The following is a 21,887-nucleotide window of genomic DNA, read 5'->3' on the forward strand; positions in this document are numbered from 1 at the left end:
ATCGTTCAATCCAGGCTTTACAATCTTGCTAATAATTACTTTGACATGAAAAAATATTTCTCCAAGTTTTCATAAAATGTCTTTCTCAAGACTGATTGAATCATTAAGCATTATTATACATGTAATTTTTTAAGGAAAGAAAAATCAGTAGCCTACCAGCATGTAGGCCTTCCCTTCTTTGCCTATAAGAACAACCTCTGTTTGTTTCTATTACCTCTGTCAGCTTGGAACCAATGCACAAAAGAACACAGATGACTCAGTAAGGTAGTTAAAACTGGTGCCACAAATCCTTCTTTTAGGATTACTGAAAAATACCTCCACAGCTTTCAGAAACCAAAACCTCAGAACATCTAACTTCTCTTTGACCTTTGCACTCCATGAGTATCTAGTACCATTTTAGTGTATCATTACAGTCAGAACCACTTTATTATCCAGAACCTAGGAAGGATTAGAGGGTCTCACTATACTGTCAGTATTAGCCATGTAAAAAAAAGCGATCACCACTGTTATTTTAAAATGCAGCTGACTATGGAAATAGTGGCAAGCACGTACTACAGGGTAAGGTCACAGAAATTTCCAAAGAAAATTGCATCAGATAAACTGGTCTCTGTTCATTTCTCATCCAAGATGTAATTAAATACACTGCTTAGGACTATGTCTTTGCTCCCAAACCAAGTTTTATTCAAATAATGTAGTTTATGGGGAGAACGGTATCCTGTATCAGCATCACTGAAGCTCAGTGAAGGTGCTGAAAACACTGGAAGAGCCAGTATGCTTGCAAAGGCGACATGAATTTGCAGATTTGTAGGCCTTAGGCTTTAGGGGAGCTTTCAGTAAAGAAAGTAGAAGCACCTCTTTAAAGGTGCTCTTATGAGTTTCAGCTTCAGAATGGGGCAACAGTCTGGACATGGTTGCTTGTGGTTAGCACTTCCTAATGGTAACACCATGTTAACCCCATTGGTGTACTCTTTTTTCTTTATTTCATTTTTATTTTTATTTTTTTTAATGCCTAATTCCCACTGTGTCCTGAGCATAGACTTCAGATTTTTAGTCTGGATTTTAGACCTTAAGCAGATGGTCTGACAGCTGTTTAAAGTAATATATGTGGAATCCACCCTGCAGGAGCCTAACTCTTTTATGAGATCTACCCTACAACTGCATGATTCCTATACCCTTCTGAGCAGCTTTCTAAATCAAGTTTACATTACCCACCAGCATGGCAATTCTGTGCAGTTTCTTTGTCCAAAAAGGGATCCAGACCAATCATTTTCAAATATCTTAAGTGAAGAGAAATACGTTTTCTTTACTAAGACAACACGTAAAAAAAAAAAAAAAGAAATTATCAGGAATACGACATTTTGTGTGTTGCTATGTGTAAGGGTACAGAAACATAATTCATGAAAAGAGACCTCTAAAACTGTATGTTAATGTTCCGACGCTCTGCCCTAGACCATATCCAATGTGGTGCAGGAACAGTGACTCTCAAGAATTCTGTTTAAGATTCAGCTTTAGTTTAGTAGCCCTGTCCACTTGTCCCTTTCCCTCCGTGAGAGTAGTCATCTATCGTGTTACAGTGATCTGGACATTTGCTAGTTGCTCCATTTCATGATATGGTGCTGTGCCCAAGAGGTACTATACAGAAATGACCTAGATATTTCAATAAACACTTGGCAGCTAAGGGTAACAATATACAATGATAAATAACAAAGGTTGCAATATGTGTCGCCTTGGAGAAAAGCTCTTGAGTACTATTTTCCATTCTTTCGGTCACACAGTTTCCCTACATGGAGCTAAAATTCTTAAAAGCTATTGAATTTCCACAGACATGAAATAATTTTTCCAGGAAGAGTTAAAATTGATTGTTTGTATCTGTAATAATAATAAAAATATATATAAAAATTAGGAATAACTTCAGTCAGTGACTAGAAATAATAGCATTTGAATCTCTATAGTAATAATGATAATGATAATAAAAAACAGGTAATTTTCTCATTTTTAAAAACTAGAATATTAATAAGCATGTAAAACAACACACTTTTTTTTTTTCTCTATGGTGCTTTAAAATGCTATGATTTTTTTTTCCGTGTAAAACAAGGTGAAATTTTAAAAATAATAAATAAAATTTAAAAATAATATCTAAACAATTTTCTTGGTTAAAAAAAAATAAATTGTCTCTTTGAAGATAAATTAAAGCAAGTTAACAAATTTTGGTCACCAACTTCAATAATGATACAACATACACAAAGTAAAAACAATACTGATTTGCAGTTTGTATCTTCCCCCATTTATGATATGTCTACAACACCTTTACAAACATAATAACTGGTCTGAAAGTAGTGCATATGACAGCTTAGAAGGAAATATTAACTACAATTTTATTTAAGCAGTACAGATCAGACATGAAATATTAAATACCTATTATGCTACTTGTACATCATTAATTTAAAACAAAGCAAAATTTGTGATATTGAACGGTCGCCAGAATAAGGATGGTGCATGGATAAAGAGAAAATACCCAAATTCCAAAAAATGGAGCACCAAGATATATATATTATAAACATGGGCACTGATACTTATTTTAATTATATTAATTAGAAACACATTTCTGGGGTGTGGGTACATTGGAAAAATCTTATGCACACAGCAAAAAAAAAAAAAAAAAAAAAAAGATCTTACTGTCATTTCTGAGGGAGTTATTCAGCAGTTGGAAAAGTGGGAAGCTGTCCCAGGAGTCCTGCGGCTGTGCTTCAAGTGCTGAATCCATATCAACAGAATAAAGAGACAAAAACTTCTCTGCATGCTCAGCCAGTAATTCTGGCCACCAAGCAAATGCCTGCAAATGTGATGAAATAGAATTACTCAGCACAAGTGAAAAAGAGATGTGTTGGATCTATAGCAAAATACATTTGGATATGTCACTGCTTGTCCTATCTTATTCAGAGTGTCTGAAAGTGCCAAAGTGAAAAATGTGAAAATATTTTGTAAAATCTTGCATCAATGTTATAAGAAATCAAATTGTTTTCACTGGGAAAGAGGATAGAACAAAAATGTAAAACAAATAAAAAGCAACCGTTCCACCAAAAAACTTGCCAAGAGCTCCATTTGAAAAGGACAATAAATCATAGAATATCCTGAGGCCAGAGCAAAAAAAAAGACAAATGCTTTTCATACGCTTTTCTTGATTTCGTTTAATTTTCAAGCTATAAATAATCAGCTTAGTTTATTTTTCATTTTTCATTTAATTGACGTATATGTATACATTTTGCCCTCATTTCTTAATCAGAAGGGATGGTTTGAATGCAAAGTATTATTCCTTGAAGGTCTTGAAGGTCTCTACTAATTTTCAGCACCTTAAGAACATGTTAAAAATGTTGGTAAAAAAATAAGATTCTTAGGCAAACTTAGATTAAAAGATGAAATTGTGAAAAACAGTGCATCAGTAAGTAAAGCCTCCACATTAAAGACTGCTTCATATGTAATTCTTGTAACTTTTTACTGTTGTTCAAATCTAGGTTTTGAAAGGTCAGTATTGAAACTGAATCAAAGGGAGCTGTGAGCCTGGAGTTAAAGATGAAGGTGAGGTAAGCTTATGAAACAGGATGAGTATCACACACTGCTGAGACTGTTTTGTTCAGAATTAATGAAAACATCTGAAGGTGAGAAATACCTACGCATACTAGATAAAGCTTTTGCTTTCAGACTTATTCCCCTGTCTTCAAATAACTTGTTTTGAATATTTTTGAGTTACCAATATGGGACATATATAACTTGATCTATGCAAGTGCTGAATTCCCACAACTTCAAAAAAGTCATAGAAATACTCACTTGCATTTCTGAAATGCAGGTTCAGGGTATGCATACTTTATCTACTCAGGCCCAAAAGGCATCGAGTAAGAGATAACATTTGAAAAATTGTCTACAAATATGTTCTTGCCTCCTGGACTTTCTGATGGTCGCCTACAATACATTTTTGGGTGGATGATTGCAGCTTAAATGGAGAAAAGATTAATTGGTAAATGTTTTAAAGAAATGTTTGGTGTCCTGAAAGCATCACTGAAAGACACTTGATGTGTTGTATTGTCAAAACTTAAGGATGCTGATTGACATCACAGTGAAAAGGACAGATGAGGCTTCAAAAATTTTGGCAAGAGTTTAAAGTGTAGCCTTTTCCTCAACTGGATTGTTTCTCGTTAGTAAATCCTGCTTCAACGGAAGCTCCTTACAGAAACATTCTTAACCTAAAAAAATAACTAAATGCAAAGAAATAAAGAAGAAATGAAATGTATATATACTCATTGCCAGGAGTCTCTTTTCAAAATGCTTTTTAAAAATATTGCCAACAAAAAATCAAAAGAAACAACCCAACCCCGAATCAGAGCAAAACAGCACATTCTCTTTCTATCTCCTTCCGCTTTGCAAATGACACTTTGAATGAATCCAGGTGGAAAATCTTCTGATCCTCTCCAAAACTACCCATCACTGCTTAGGCAGCAAGAACAAAATAACAAATACCACAGCTAAAATGGTTGTTTAGTCATAACGGGTAATATGAAAATAGGCTAAAGGCAATTAGCAATTGGTGACACATATTCTTAGAGAATAATAGCACTGACCTGATTAAAGGAAGATTAAAGTTTTGAGATTATAGAAAGACACAGAAATGTGGCAATACAACACCTGACATAATCAGCACAATTTATGCTACACATTCAATGCACTGTTCCATGCTCTAAATAGTGAATAATAATGCTTAGTTCATTGTAAGTCACATACCTCTCTTCCCTTTGGGAATCCCAGAAATTTGGAAGTGTTGTGAACAAAAAAAAAAATCTAGTATTAAAAAGTGTGACAAACTGTTTTAGAGATTACCGATTCTTTTCATCAATTGCACCATCAAACACTGAACATTTACTTAACATTACAATGTGAAGTCACCATATTTAGTTTTCAGTTGTACTTAGGGAGCGTATAATTTTTGTGATCTTTTTCTCATATATACTTTAATACTGAAATTCTTCATGTTCTATAAATGTCAGTAAAATTGAACATATGTTACATAAAACAAGGAAGGGGAAAATAATCTTAAAACTATCATTCTTTCCAGGCTGTCTTAGACTGAAAACTTTTGCTGAACTGATTTTTCTGAAGGCACATGCAATATATTTATCCTTCTGAGAAATACCACATCTCTGACTGCAATAGTATGGACAGTAATCTTTAAACAGAGATGTTCAATCATACTCATATCATTTGATCTGTTTCTTTTGTGTTCTTTTCCACAGAAGTCTAATATTCTTATATTAATGCAGTTCCTCAAAAGACAAAGACAACAATATATATATATTATTAAGTAATCATTACAGAGTAACACAGTGGCAACAGTAGTGTAGAACAGGACCTCCAGGGAATTCATTTCAAATCATTGAAACAGCTGTTTCTTCAGTATAGGATAAAATATCTGTAACAAGTTCACACATGACAGATGTAGGCTAAAAACTAGATTCCATAGTGTGATATTAAACCAGATGTTTTGAATGATCATATTTAGAACTACATATACTAAATCATGTTTATCTCTTTGTATATTTTCCTCAAAAATATTTATTGATTTTTTAGAACATTTTAAAAACAATTTCCTGAACCTTAGAAAAATATATAAATTAATTAAATGTTAATAATATGTACAATTATGTTTACCTGGTCAAGTTTATTTTTGTAGTACCTTGATATAAAAGGTGTTGCAATTCTAAATATTCTAAATATTATGGTTTCTGTATCACAAAGCAAAAGATTTGAGAGTAAGAAACATAAAACTGTTCTGTTTTATATTTCCTACCTTATAATGCTATTTTTAAAAATGCAAGTTTAAAACAATTACTTTTCCAGAAGAGCAATCTGAATGTGATTATTATACCTGTCATTATTTTAATCTTAAAATTGAGATCTAAACAGCATGATGTAAACTAGCATTGAGTAACGTTTTCTGTCTATTTTGAACAAGAGGTGAAAAGTTGGAAGGAACAACTGTATAGGGCTATGAATGTTTTCCATACCATTTCACCACCTCTGGCACAAAGATGTTTTCTCTATTTTATGCTCTTTAATTTTTGTTTCTGTACCTACAATACATTCAAGTGATTCAAGTAGAGTTTTATGTCACTTCACTTTTCATAAGCTTCAAGTCCCTTATTCCTCTGTAAATGTGAACTGCCTTAAACATATGTCAGAAAGTAAAGCTAAAATGTTTCTTGACAGAAATGCTTCGCATCAGGAGAGAAAAAATGAAGGAACAAACCATTCTCTACAGTTACAGCCTCACCTCTGAATGATGTTCTTCATTTTGTTGCAATACTTCAATACAGAGTTCTGCAAGGTGAAGAACCTCTTCCAGTTTTCTAGCAGGTGTTGCTTGGTTCATGGCCTCTATGTGAATATAAAAAGCCAACCAAAATTGCTTCAGTTAGAAATAAGATACAATAAATATGTTTGTCCGTAGTAAGAGAAAATGATGTCAGAAAGGAATGGGGGTAGTGCAAAGTTACATTTTTTTTGTAGTATAAGTAATTTCACATGTTGAAGACAATTATTTAATGTAAGTAATTTAAGTAATATTAAGTATTTAATGCATTTAATGTAAGTAAATGCAGCTGAATGCCCAGATCAAGAAAGAGAAAATACTTACTTCACAAAGAATTACTGATCATTATAAACATTATCTGATTTAATATGTGAGAACTAACAGGTGCATCAATGTATTAGATGCTCAACTTCTGCAACAAGCAAGTTCTAATTCTCTTCAAGGTCGGAGATACAAAGACAGCAGACACTTGAGACCCTTTTTGTTATTGTATGCTCAACACAATGCCATTCTCACTAGATGACTCATTACTGTCATCAGCAAGATTCATGCATTTTGCAGCAGTGAAAAATTCCAAACATGTTTTATCTAAATAAGACACAACATTTTAGGTATATTTAAAAATAAGAAAAGTGCAAAACAATAATTATTCAAATAACTCATTTCTACCTGCTGTTCACTAATATGATTGAATCTAATCACTCTATTCAGTATTCAGTAAAAGGTAGCACTATAAAACACACGCTATGACAGAATTGATGCAAACCAACCGAAAACTCCAAATAAAAGAAAACAAGGACAAATGCAAAAGTTACAAATGACATGAGGATCATTCATTATAAAGAACAGATTTCAAAAAGAAAGCAAACAACAAAGGTAAAAGATTTAACTAAAAGTCTTTAAGAGCAATTAAAATCACCTTAGTTTTAATTAAAAAAAAAAGTCATAGGGCTACAGGAATATCGCAGGAATAGTCATGAGAGACAAGGGAAGAGAATTACGGAGATTTCTACAAGCATAGATTAATTACTGAAAGTAATTTTTCCAGCTACATATTTTTATAGCTTGGAAGAACATCGGTATTAGGTATCTGAGGCTGCTTATTCAACAAAGCTCTTCTCCCAGATGACAAACCATGGGATGGAATTTTGACATACAGTATAGTCTTATCTAAAGTATTTTTAATTATCAGGTGGGTCACATTGAATAGGTTTGCAGTTGACTTATGAAATTGATAACACAAGGTGAGGGAAAGTCTCAGGAATTCTATTTCCTTGTTTTCTGTGCATAGTCACAGATCACATGAATAGTGATTCATATGAATACATGCCATCATATGCAGAAATTTCAGCTGACATTTTTTCCCAATTCATGCATTCATCATGACATAGAACATTATCAGATTAATTAAAAAACTTACATGATCTCCTAGCTGTCAGTAAGAATATCAAACTGCATGCACTAAATATGTTTAAACACTTAACATTTCTGGCAAGTCAAAACAACTTTTCAGACATCTTAAAGGCAGGTGACCTTATCCAATTCTTCAAGGCTAACACTCTGATGCACAGTACCTTTATGAAACAGAGCTTTAATGCAATTTTTGAAGAAACAGTGCATTCGAACCTCCAGCAAACACATACTTAAAGGTGAGTATAAAAACACATTATCCTAATGCCAATAACAAAGCAAGCAAATTAGGTACTGAAGCAACTACAAACAAACCTCAAAGCTCATTAAAATAGACCACATAAGCAGACTCATTCATATAATATGATTTCTAAAACCACGGTCTAACTGAAGAAAGGGTTTTTGTATGAACATTGACTAAGCACAAAACACACACCAGGACACAAAACTATATCCACTGTGTCAAGATCATGGTTATTAATATTTTACTGAATTTACAAATTTGATACTCTAGAACTCTTTATGTGAGTATAACCACGACTATATTAATGTATAAACTAAGTGAGTTTAGAAAGGACTGGTCCATCCCCTGTCAGGTTATAGCATAAAGGCTACGGTTTAGATTCAGTCTTAAACCGGTTTCTGTGTTTATCCTGGACAGAAACTGCTGTTTCTTCTAGTGGTAAGCATCTTCCTCTCCATGTATACATAACAAATACCATTCATACAACTAATACATTGGTATCAGTATCATTGATGCTAATAATTGTTAGGAAGAAACCAGTGATAGTAATACAGAGCAAGACTAGCACGTCTGATTTCAGCATAAACAACTCACTTTATTACAAATTCAGCCTGTTCTTTATAGCTTTTAGCATTAACTAAACAAGCAAAATAACTGCATTCACAGTTGTATTCATTTCTAATGACATTAAACAAGTTCTAAACTATTAAATATATATAGATAGATTTTATTTTATTTTATTTTTATTTTTTTGCATTGGAATAAGTTTGCTTATTCCATACCTGGAATAAGTTCAAGACAGCCTAAAAAGGTTATTAAACATACATATCAGGGAGAGCTGGAGAAAGACCAAAGACTTAGTAGCTAACGTAAGATTATCCTGAACCACACTTATGATGATATCATGAGGAAGAGAAATACGGGCTCTAGGAAATATTAATTCAATTGAGCTAGCACTTGGGAAATACAGAGATAGTCTGTGTTGAAATGATGAATTTCAATCAGAAATGGCATCGAAAGGATAAGCAAAGGAGGTTTTTTTGTTTCTTGGTTGGTTAGTATGTTTATTTTAAAGGCATAAGAAGTCTAATAAAATGAAAGATGAGAGTGAATCAAAAGTGCTCCTATATATCCATCAGATTGATAAACACTATGTAAAGAGAAGACCTATTTACTATCAGGGATGATGCTAGCATCAAAACAAATCAAAGAAATTGCAAGGATTCCAGTCGTTATAGGACTAATGTTCAGTAGTTTTTCAATAGGATCAGTATGTTGAGGAGAAAGAAGAGGTTAAGAAACCAGAATTTTCTTTTGATGTGAATATGGTAAATTTTGAAATGATGTTTCATAGTAGGAATACCTAAAATTATGGGAGAAATTAGTCTTAGTGAATTCTAGTCTCACATTTGCATGAAATTCTCCATGTACTTTGAAACTACTTTCTACTAATTAAAAACATGCAAATTACTCTTGATACTTCATACAATTTTCAATTATATTTTTAAAATCATTATTTTTCTATCATCAGATTTGCTGTTAAGAAAATGCAGTAACTAACTGAACTCATTCTGCATCATTGGACAAATCTGTCTAATTTTGTGGTTGTCTGCTTTGTTAAAGAAATAATCTATACGGCAATTTTGTTTGGATGGTATGTGCTTTCCCACATTTCACTTAGTCTTCATATAAAGCCACTTTTTCTGTACGTAAATTACTACATCAGTTAGTCTTTTTCACTATCTAATGACATTTATTTTTCCAAAATCTTGTAAGCATGGGTTTACAGACAGAATTTATATGAGTGTATAAACAAGTGGCCGTGAACTAATTTGAGAAAAATGAACTAAATAGTAACTTTAATTTTTAATTTTTTTATTTTTTTTTAACCAAACGGGTAGTATATTTGAAATGGGAGTACCAATAAACCATTATCTGGAAGTTTTAGAACACCCAAAACATCACAATACTGTGTTTGTCTTTATAAGTGTAAAAAAAAAAAAAAAAAAGATAGAAATCAGTGTTGTCAGTTTTCATTATATTTATCATGTCTTTCTCCCCACAATTACTAAGGGTTGTTAAGATGTGTTTACACTGCTCAAGCTAACAAGTTGCTGCAGGAGTTGAGTCAGTAAATACGCTGCTTGACATCTTTTAGAAAATAAACAGAAAAAGCCATCAATCATCTGTTTTCTGCTTCACATTCTGCCAAAATGAAAAAGCAAAACAGGCTTTGCGAATAATGGATGCTTTCTCAAGTAGACATTATCAGTGAGTCACATAGGTACCAAGGAAAAAATGTTAAATGAGATAAGTTAACTGAGTAAAAAGCTATTGAAATGAAAAGGTGACTGCTTCATGGACAGATGGAGTTTAAGGCCAGAAGGGACTGTCACATCATCCAGTCTGACCTCCCATGTTACACAGGTCAAAGAACTTCTCCCAGTACCTTCTTCACTGAGCCCAGTTTGTCTGAAGCCTAATTTATACTTGCTTTCCAGAAAAGATTTCATCTTTGAAGACAACTCACTTTGCTTGTTCACTCCTGTACCCCTCAGCATGTAAGCGCCATCACTGTTAAATGTGTGTGTTAAATTTCTCATTGGCATTTGCTTGGCTTTGGCTCTTTGGTCTTACTACGCCTTTCTCTGCCAAGTGAAGAGACATTTCCCTTCCTGTTTGTTTTTCCTCTGTGAAGGTGTTCTGCACTCTGATATAAGCCACTTATCTTTAAGGATCTGAACCAACAGAGTCCTTCAACTGTATGCTTTTCCCATCATTAAAAATATTTGTATCTCTTTTCTATATCAATTTTTTAATAGATCTTAAAAATATTGACTACAGGATGACTCAAGTACCAGATGCCCTCACAACTTTACTCATGCTGCCTTGTTCTGCCACATCTGGGTACTGTGAGCTTGACAAGCTGCTTGTCTGCTTTTACCCCAAATGCACTTCAGAATGAATGTCTACCAGGTACAATCCCATATTCTGTACATCCTGCATTCCTTTTTATGCTAGGGTTATTATTTTACAGTATGTATGTTTGCATTACTTATATTAGAACATATTTGGCTTGAAAGACTTAAGGTTTCCAAGCACTCCCAATCACACCAATGTTTTGCTATCATTACTTCCCACAGGGCTTTGCATTATCTGTACATCTTTAAGCTAAGATTTTACATCTACGCCCACTGAATATGAAAATGTGAAATAGCACTGGGTCTAGCACACACACAAAAAAGTCTCTTCTAGAACTCTGTTGATATAGTGGCAATTACTGTTTGATGTGCAATTTCTTAGGTCTCTCAATTAACCTCTTCTTAATTCTTTTAATGCTTACTTTACCAAGGTTGTATTGTGATATTGCTTTTGTAAATGACTGATATATAATAGCAAATTCTATGCTTTATAAAATTCCATCACAACCTTGTTTTGTATTTCCAAGTGTTCTTGCTTAGCCTTTGAGACAAAAACCATGACAATTAACCAGGCTGAACAGCTAAGCTCTGTCTTTCTTGGTGGGGAATGGAGTGAGGAAATCTGTCTTCCCAGCAGGACCACTATGATACTGATCAGCAGGATGGGATCTGCTACAAGCAGGAACAGTGACAAGGAGAAGGTGCTTGGGCAGTACTATTATCCAGATGATGACTGAGCAATATCCTAATTAAAGAGGATTCAAACCAAGACACTCATGACAGCCAGGTTGTCCCCACACCACAGAATCTTCTATTGACTAATGGTAGGGATACTAGAAAAAAGACAAGTAATCATGTGATGTTTAAGAACAGCTCCTCCTTTGGATCATCACTTCCTGCCATGGCCAAGGAAGCTGAGAGAGCTTCCCTCTACCACCAGCGTCACACACTAAACCATGTCCCTAAGCACCACGTCCAACCTTTCCTTGAATTCCAGGAATAGTGACTCCACCACCTCCCCAGGCAACCCGTTCCAATACCTGACTACTCTTTCTGAGAAGAGATGTCTCCTCATTTCCAACCTGAACCTCCCCTGGTGCAACTTGAGGCCATTCCATCTACTCCTATCATTAGTTACCTGTGAGAAGAGGACAACCCCCAGCTCCTCACAGCTTCCTTTCAGGTAGTTGTAGAGAGCAATAACGTCTCCCCTGAGCCTCCTCTTCTCCAGACTAAACAACCCCAATCAAACTCCTTCAAGGATGTGCTGTGCACACAGCAGTGTATGCCTGAGGAAATCTTAGTTTCTGAAGAAACACTGCTTGTCCAGATATTCTGCAAAGGCACCTAAACTATATGTACTTCTTTCCAGATCCAATTGTAGTGCATGGAATCTAAATGAACTCTCCTTTATTTTATACCAGCTCTCTTGCTATAGTGCATGGCTGATTCACTCTAAATCAGAGCCTGAAAGTGAATTCATACCAATGCAGAGTGACAGGGAAATGCAGAGATGACAGGGAAACCCTGAAGTAAAAGGCCATAATATAATTTGATAATAAAATGCATCATAATTTGAGATGTATGAAGTTAATTCTGCTCCAGTAGGGCCAGCTAATTCAGACTTTTTGACATGCAAAACCAGCAGTGCTGCTTCCAGACTTGTAACAAAGGGAGTACAAATGACAATAAACTGGAGCTAATTTATGCTACTAGACCTGAACTGACTCTCCAGAGTTAATCTGCAAGTAGGATAATCCATTGGCAGATAATTTAGATTTGACCTTGGTGGATTTTCTTGCAAATTCTCACAGAATTAATTCTGCAATAAAAAAGTAAGGAATGGACATCTGGGAGGACATCCTATATTTTTCTGATTAAAAAAGAATTCTAACCTTATATAAATAATGGAATTTAGCTTTAATTGTGAAGTTGAAAATAGTCTTTCCATAATTGCTTTCTAAGAATTAAACAGGATTTTAAATTCTGGAGACAAAATAGTTTTAAACTGTTTGTACACAAAAATTATGAGATTTATAGAAAGTTAGAGTTTACATCTCCTAGTTTATAACCTATTGTTTTATAAAGTGAGTGACACTACAATGTTTTCAGCTTTTTCAAATTTATTATCATATTCAATGGAATTACCTTCATGGAACAATCACATTTCTTTACAAGAATGAGAAACTATTGCTTCATGTGAAGCTGGGGGAAAAAAAGAAAGAAAAAAGAAAGAAAGAAAGAAAGAAAGAAAAAAGAAACATGAAATCTGAAGAGGTAAAAGCAGTAACAAAAATTCAGAGATAACAAGAAATCTCATTTTTTAATTACTGATCAAAGTCATCTAATTTATGATGCTTTGTGTTCTGGTTTTGGAAACACAGATGAGATACTAGCACTTGGTATTTTGGTATTTTCTTCCTTTCCTTGCTTATAATTTCTCTTCAAAGGGGGCAAGAGCTAATGTTCTTAGCACTTTCTGTTCCCGTGGAAGAAAACTCAGAGGTAACAAACATGGCAAACTGAAGAGCTCCATGAATTAAAGGAGCTGAATATTTGACATCCTTGTGCCAGACAACTGGCACTTGAAAGTGCAGACTTAGTTTTTCATCAATCTAATAATTTTAAGAGTCTAAATTTCTGAATTGTTACTGAAAGGTGACAAGAGCAAACCTAATGCTTACAGGTAAAGAGTGAGGAAAAGTGATGATGGCGATTAAAAGGAAATTTGAAGAAATGACTAATGTAGGACATACAATGAAAACAATAAAACATATTTGCAAATGTAGTTTGCACTAGACTTGTGCAGTGGCTGTTCTTGATAGGATATTTTCGTGGGAAAGGAATTCAGTAGATCTCATCTATTCTGACTTTACTAAAACATTTGATACAGGGCTTCATGGGAAGACTACCAGTTAAGCCGACAAAAATGAGGATTAAAAAAGAAAATGTGTTGGATAAAGAAGCTCCCTCAAGAGAAAGGCTATGGATAGTGTTGAGAAAGAGCAAAGAAAGGTTTCTTGAGGAGTTCCTTGAGGATCCACTGTAGGAGTGAGCTTCTTTAATATTTGCACCAATGACTTCAGAATAAATTTTAAGAATGTGCAGGTAACAATGTTGTAAAACACTGGAAATAGAGAGCAAGGTCAAAATGCAGTAACAGAAGAATTGGAGAACACCAAAGAATGTGAAGGAAAAACAAAATATAATACTTTAAGAGGAAGGGCAATGCACTTGACAAATGAACAGCAGTAAACATTTGCTATAACTCAGCAGTTGGAAATGATCAGCCTATGCAGACTGGATTGTATTAACTTTTCACAGAACAGCTGTGTGCCACAAGCCTGATACAGACAGGAAAACACCAGCATTTCTCAAACATATTACATTAAGCATTTATGGTTGTATTGGGCTTATGTGGCAAGGGTTTGGTAGCAAGGGGGCTGAAGGGGTGGCATCTGTGAGCAGAACCCAGCAGTTGCCCTGTGTTAGATCAGAGCCAACTCCAGTCGGCTCCAAAAGGGACCTGCTGCTGGCCAGAGCTGAGCCATGAGTGATGTTGGTTGGGCCTCTGGGAGGGCAAATTTAAGGAAGGGAAAGAACTGCTGCACAACAGTAGATTGGAGAGAGGAGTGAGAAAAAATGAGAGAACCAGCCCTGCAGACACCAAGGTCAGTGAAGAAGGAGGGGGAAAAGGTGCTCCAGGCGTCCTGTGGCCCGTGGAGAGGCCGATAGTGGAGCAGGCTGTCCCCCTGCAGCCCATGGAGCAGATCTCCACACTGCAGCCTGTGGAGGAGCCACCGGTGGAGCAGGTGGATGTGGCCTGTGTTATAAGTTGCCCCCTTAATTAATTTTCAGAGAGCATTGCATTAATAATAGAAAGGAATTTATTGAGTAAGCAACAGCAAGCAAAACAGCGCTGGGCGGCCGGGGAGTCTTGGCTCCACCAACGGCATGCACCTCACCCCCACCAGGGTCCCTTTTTATATCTTGGTAATTCCGGGATTAAGCAGCACATCCTGGTATATTCTGCGACTGCGCGCACTGTTGCTAGGGGGTCGTCTCTGTCCCTCTGGTGGTCGTGAAGATGAAGGCTGTAGTCTTCCTCGGCGTTGTGGTTCAACTTCTTTTTTTATTTGGTCATGTTGGCCCAGCGTGAGACAGGAAGGCAGGATGCTGATACACTAGTTTAGCAACTTATCAGGAGATGGTTACATGAGCTTTGCAGCAGTGTCTTTAAACAAAAGAGGCAACTGAGATGCAGAAGGAGAGAAGAAGGGGGGGTTCTCTTTTTTGTTACATTAAGCAAAAGAATTTTCATAGTGTCTAGCCAAGCATTATACAGCTCCTTACTTCAGCAGGGAGTTTTCACAACTCCCGATCCTCAAACAGAACTCCTTGTTTTTACAAAAGACAATGAACAAACATTTATTGTGTATTACAGCCTGGAGGAGGCTGTAGCCTGTGGAGAGGCCCTGCGTAAGCAGACTATAGGCCAGAGCTGCACCTGTGGAGAGGAGCCCACACAGAATCAGGGGTCTGGGGGGAACTGCCACTTGTCCAGGACGTGTACTGGAACAGTTTGCTCCTGATGGACATGCTGCATGGTACCGACCCATATTGGAGCAGTTCTTGAAAAGCTGCTGCCTGTGGGAAGTCCTCGCAGGATCAGTTTGGGAAGGACAACTTCCCGTGGGAGGGACCCCACATGGAGCAAGGGAAGAGAATGAGGATGAAGGAGTGGCATGGTGGAGCTTAGGTAGCCATTAGTGTGCAGCCACCATACTGGTGCAGATTGAGAACTGTGCAAGGCATTTCATGGACATGACTTTGCACAGTCACCAATGTTCAAGGCTCAATTCAAACTTTAATAAAGAAAGGCTTCTAAAATGATAAAACTGAAGAACAAAAGACTAAAAGATAATGAAAGGCTATTAAAAAGTTGGTTGTGTAAGTATAAAACAATTGTCTAAAACGCATCATAGAGTATGGATGGACTGGAGATGAAGCTAATAAAGGAAGGAGCTATCTGAGATAAAGGAGAAGGGTAGTGTGCTAAAAATTAGGTAGTAATTTGACTGTAGGGTGATTCATAACTTATAGAGCAAGGAGATGCTTGAGCGAGTCCAGATAAGGGCGACAAAGCTGGTGAGGGGTCTGGAGAACAAGTCCAACAAGAAGCGGCTGAGGGAGCTGGGCTTGTTCAGCCTGGAGAAAAAGAGGCTTAGGGGAGACCTTATCGCTCTCTACAGGTACCTTAAAGGAGGCTGTAGCGAGGTGGGGGTTGGTCTGTTCTCCCACGTGCCTGGTGACAGGATGAGGGGGAATGGGCTAAAGTTGTGCCAGGGGAGTTTTAGGTTGGATGTTAGGAAGAACTTCTTTACTGAAAGGGTCGTTAGACATTGGAACGGGCTGCCCAGGGAAGTGGTGGAGTCACCATCCCTGGAGGTCTTTAAAAGATGTTTAGATGTAGAATTTAGCGATATGGTTTAGTGGAGGACTTGTTAGTGTTAGGTCAGAGGTTGGACTCTCAGGTCTCTTCCAACCTAGAAATTTTGTGATTCTGTGATTCTGTGAAGGACTTGAAATGGTCTTCACCTGGTTGAAGCAGGGGGCAGAAAAGGGGAAGAAATACAGAATGAAAAACAGTGCAGCCCAGCTGTTAAGGCAGTATTTGGGTACATTTATGAAGGAGGTATCAGGATGAGGACCTAACAGTCCCCAGGTTCCTTTCCAGACCTCTGTTCCAAAACTGAAATCTGGATTTGATTGTATTCTCATATTTTCGTTTTAGTTGCACAATAAACAGAGACCAAGAAGGTGCTATGCAGCTGTGCAACTCATTCATTTTTGTTTGTTCAGTGAAATGAACATGCATGGAGAGCTTTAATCAAGTCCTCTCCAGGTACAATGACTCTCTCCACTTGTCTTCTCAATTTCAATAATGTTTGTAGTGTTCTTCTTTTTAAGTCAGATAGATCCTTCTGAGCCTTGAGGGCATTTACATACTACCCTTTCCTTTAGAAACTTGCATGTAATGAGTATGTTAACGATCAGTGTCCTTTAAAAAAGCAACTGTTGAGTTGCTCCTGACCCTCTATTATATGGAGTTAACAGTTATTCAGCCTTTGGCAGTCTGTCTGAGAGAAAGAAATATTGGGATGACAACTGTGATTTGCCTTTGAGCAATTGCACGCTACACAGTAACTATTTGCCCTGATTTTAATTGAATTTATTCTCATTCCTTTTATTAAAACTGATTGGCAGAAGGATCCCAGTATATATATATTCAGTTACCATACACTTTTAAAAAGAATGAGTTCAAAGACAAATACCTAATAATTCATGTTTACAATCTGTCTGTCACCTCAGAAGTGAGTATCTACCAACAATGACAGATACTGACCTGTTCGCTTCACAGCCATTTACCACTTTAATCCCTAACCCAGGCCTTTTTTTACTCTACAGAAAAGTAATGCCCTTGTGCTGAAAAATGTGTTTACATGTTAGGTTCTACCACTTCTCTTAGGCAATGACAACTGCACTTGCAGAGTCCATTCCTCCTCATCCATTCAGATTTCAAATTAATGTAAATGAGGAAAAAATTGTTTCTGAGAAGGAATAAAGTATTTTATTACTGTGTATTTGTTAATGGGTATGTATAAAATGCAAATAAACATATGATTTCTGTATAAGTAAGGTGATGTTTTATGGAGAAGAGAAAACAGGTGAGGGAGGCATGCAAATTTCTCTAAGCTATTCATTGGAAACTATACAACATTCATCTGAAGTATTTGGCTCTGGCCTCAGCATCTAGCAGGCCAAATTATGTTCACCATAATCTATTGGGAGAGATAACTCAAGTTAAATATTGAGTAAGACTAGAAAACATGTCATACACAAAATGATCTAAAAACTACTTTCAGGTAGCGGTCTCAATGGCAGCATGTACCAAAATGAAAACAGTTTATACTTAAAAAGAGATTTTCACATACTGATGCCATGATCATCTTCTTGACAAATTATAAACCCTTGCTGCAAACTACAAGGGCACTACATGAGAGTTCTTAGACATAGTTCAAAATTATAATAGTAGGTTTGATGTTGTTCTCTCCATAATGGCAATTATACTGACTGAACAGATTAGCTACTCCATGAGAATTTCAGCTGTACATGTCATAAGGAATGACATGCTGAACCTTGTATAATTGTCACTGCAAATGTAATTTTTATTGAAAAAAGCTGTTCTATATTCATAATAGTACAACAACATGGGAGTGCTAAATAAAATGTCATCCTGACTGCAAACAAATCCTGTTAATACAAGTGCTGCTTATACTACTGCGTCTGCCATTAAGAAAGTAACCACCGTCTTCTGGGAAAGCATTCAGAGTCTTGTTCAATTGAGACCGTGAAAATGAGAGCACTTGGGGAATAGACCTGGGAACCTGGCAACCACACTGCCGAGAAAGGATTCTCGCAACGAAAAGAATTTGCATGTTCACCTCTGCATTACCCAACAAGGACACTCTTGCAATTCAAGATTCTCTATACGGTATCCAGTTACAAGTTAAAAGGTAAAAATAATTATCAAGAAATAGTTTTCCTTATTTTCCACAACAATACAATACGTGGTTCTAGGGCTAAACGTGCTGTACATCAAGCTCATGATGAAATTTGTAGTACAGCTAGTGACACCAACAGGAACAGGATTTGGCTCTGTTGGCCAGGCTAAAATATGAATGATGCCCAAGATCAAATGTTATTTGGATTCCATCTAACTACTTCACCTTTTACACCAGATAAATTGATTCAATGCAACATTAAATTCTCATGCAACACAGTCTGTTTACTTTTTTCAATAAAATTAATTTTTCAGAGTGGTCTCATTAATTTTCACCTGTATTTCAGTTAGAAACATAATTAAACTAAGCAATTAAATTATAAATACAACCTCCAAACCTCTAGTTTCACCTAACTCATGCAGTAAATTTCCATTTACTCACTGTATGCCATAGGCTTTCCTCTCATCCACTCTGTAATACTGCCATTTGCCAGGTCACTTAGGGGACAGCTTTGCTATCCTAGAATCTTAAGAACATGGCAATAGTTCCTCTCAAAGCATCCTTAAACCAAATGTAAAATGACTGAAAATAGGTGCAGTCCTTTTTTTTTTTTTTTTCTTTTTTTTTTTTCTGTGCTTATATGTCATCTGTGCCTAATGGTTTGTGATTCTGACATAATGGGCCTGAGAAAAAAATAAGAATAGCAAATGTGTGGGAAAGAAAGATTTTTGCTTTTCTGTATACATGTTATACAGAAGTGTACAACTGAGGTTTTGGAGCACAAAGGTCATAGGAGACAAACTCTAAACTCAGTTTCCTCATTTCACAAAGTCAACACTTTCTAAATTTCTCATTTGAAGAGATATTTTCTTCAACTACATGAGTACTACCTGGAATATTTGTGCTATCTAGCTTTAGATATCTTAAACAGTAAGGAAACTTAGGGTTCATTTGTATTTGATGACATGTCCTTTCACAGAGAAATTCTTCAAGGTGCCTCCAAGTGCTCTGGATCACATGCTTCAAGATCCTGTCCCTGTTGATCAGAGACAGTCAGGAGATCACCTGCTTGTCAGGTACCTAAAGCTGGTACTATCATGTGAGTTCATCTGAACTTACTCTAATTACCTGTGGCAGAAATGCCCGTACCACTTTTTTACTTTTTTTTTTTTTTTTCCCCCCACAACTCTGAATACAGCACTTCTATTTCCAGGGCATTTAAAGCTTTCAAATAGAAATCAGTGGAAGTCTTGGGAATCATTGATTTTTTCGAATTTTAAGTTATGTACATAACTTTTAAAAAATGTAGTCTTTATAATTTGCTATCATTTTCTGCTTGCTTACTGGTTAAGTAAGCTGTTCCTCTTACAGAGAAGGGGAAAGCGAAAAATAGACTTTCTTTCTCCCTTCAGGCCCCTCAATGTCAAGGAGCTCCATTTCCAACTACCCGGATGCAACAACCTTTAAAGTAATCATCCCAGTCGGTCCCTATGGACAGAAAATGAATGTATTCTGAGAAAACGAACAACTCAAAACTCTTTGCCACAGCTGTGGCTGAAACCCCACAAAGTATTATCATCAGGCTACTGTTGGGTCTGTTTGTACATCTTTAAGAAAGGTAAGACAAAGTAGTGTGTGCATCTATTCTATTCTGTTCTGTTCTGTTCCGTTCCGCTCCATTCAATTCCATTCCAATGTGCATATATATGCACAATCCGTCATGCTTCCATATAGCCACTACTCAGACTTTTTTTTTTTGTTTGAGTAGCCATTATTACTTGGTCACTGTGTAGCCAGTACTTCACCTATGCTCTTTTTTGATCATTTGGTTAATTATTTGGATACAAGCACTCAATAAACTCTCTGCACTACTGTAGAATATGTGGCATACCAGATTCAAGAAATCTGAAACACAAAGAACGACCATGCTCTCAAACCTCATCTGTAACTACAAAAAGAAACTTATTAGAAACCACAGCCATATCAGAGAGATATAAAACAAACCTTATAAAATCAGTTCTCTTATCAAGATATTCATTTGGGATTAACAGCTAAACTTCTATGCATCACTTTGTTACAGCTCTTTCACAAAAACTAGAATTGTTTTAATATTCCAAAATATACAGGATAATAAAATTATCTAAATTGCTAATAAATATACACATCATAATCAAGCACTGGTACAAATGAATAACACAGGGACTATACTATACTGTATCAAAATTAATTTTAAGGCTTGCTTATGTTCTGGTCAATATGTTGGTAATGTTGAAATCAACAAAAATAACAAAACAACAGATGCAACACACCAACACAATAAATCACATGCAGACATGCACACAAACAATAATCACCTGAATCCTTTTCTGTTGTTGCTAAATATAAAACAAAACAAACAAAAAAAACAACAACAACAAAATGAAAAAAAAATCGTTGTAGAAATACAACTACTTCAATTTCATCAGAGTAGAATAAATACCAAGGAGTTAAAGACTTAAAATTTTGAGAACAGCAGTGACAGTCCTGACCGTGGCAGAAATGCCAATACCACTTCTGTGGTTTTGCATTGTCTTGTCTCCTTTTTGTCTCCTCAAATTCAATTTGAGAAATAAGTAATTAATTCAAATATAGGCATTAATTACTTCAAGAGAACACTATTTCAGTGCACAGGATACAGTAATGTTCCCATAAACGTAAAGGGAATGGACGAAAACTATTACATTTATATCTCTTTGCAACTGAAGACCAATGTGTTTAATTTTCTGATGTTATGGCGTTGGAGCCCTTCCCTTTCAAACAGTACACTACTTATTCTCAGAAAAAGTACTTTATCTATCTCTCTTGATGTACTAGACTTCTATATGCAATTATCTATCTTGAGTATAAATCTACTTATAGAAACCTAGTTGTATTTAAACCAAAAGAAAATAAATCCAAAAAGAAATTCGCAAGTCAATATACGCCATGGAATGGACTTCAGTTTTATATGCCATTCCAGCTTACAGCAGTATTACTAGTATGTATATTTGAAAGGGCAGAATTTGATGTTCACAGTGAACTGCCAACATTTTGTAGGATTTAGTTAAAAATCCTGAATAAAGATGTATTTACTTCATTGTAAAAACCTTTTCCAATCCAAGTTAGTGTCAGAGAGTTTATATATATTTTGCAAACTTTTGTATTTTTTTTAAACTATTTCAATTTTTATACCCATTATTTCAATAGGTTTGCTAAGAGACTAATATTGAACATCAAAAAATCCTTCTTATGAATACAGGAAGATAAAAACTAAGGGAAATCGTACTTTTGCTTTCTTGTTTTCCAGAATAGATTTAATATTCATCTTTCTTTCTTTAACACAACATGATATCATAATTAATTATGATAAA

The 21,887-nt window shown here is 35.7% G+C and overlaps 1 protein-coding gene across 1 annotated transcript in view; it reads right to left on the minus strand.

Annotated features, from left to right (window-relative positions):
* CADPS2 (calcium dependent secretion activator 2) overlaps nucleotides 1-21,887 on the minus strand; it is a 310,672-nt gene that overhangs the window by 58,064 nt on the left and 230,721 nt on the right. Inside the window, 3 exon segments of the mRNA XM_068669603.1 lie at nucleotides 2,677-2,833; nucleotides 6,320-6,423; nucleotides 20,853-20,873. Of these exon segments, the coding sequence (XP_068525704.1) occupies nucleotides 2,677-2,833; nucleotides 6,320-6,423; nucleotides 20,853-20,873 (282 nt within the window).

Source organism: Anas acuta, chromosome 1 (genome assembly GCF_963932015.1).
Source record: "Anas acuta chromosome 1, bAnaAcu1.1, whole genome shotgun sequence".
Classification (NCBI taxonomy): domain Eukaryota; kingdom Metazoa; phylum Chordata; class Aves; order Anseriformes; family Anatidae; genus Anas; species Anas acuta.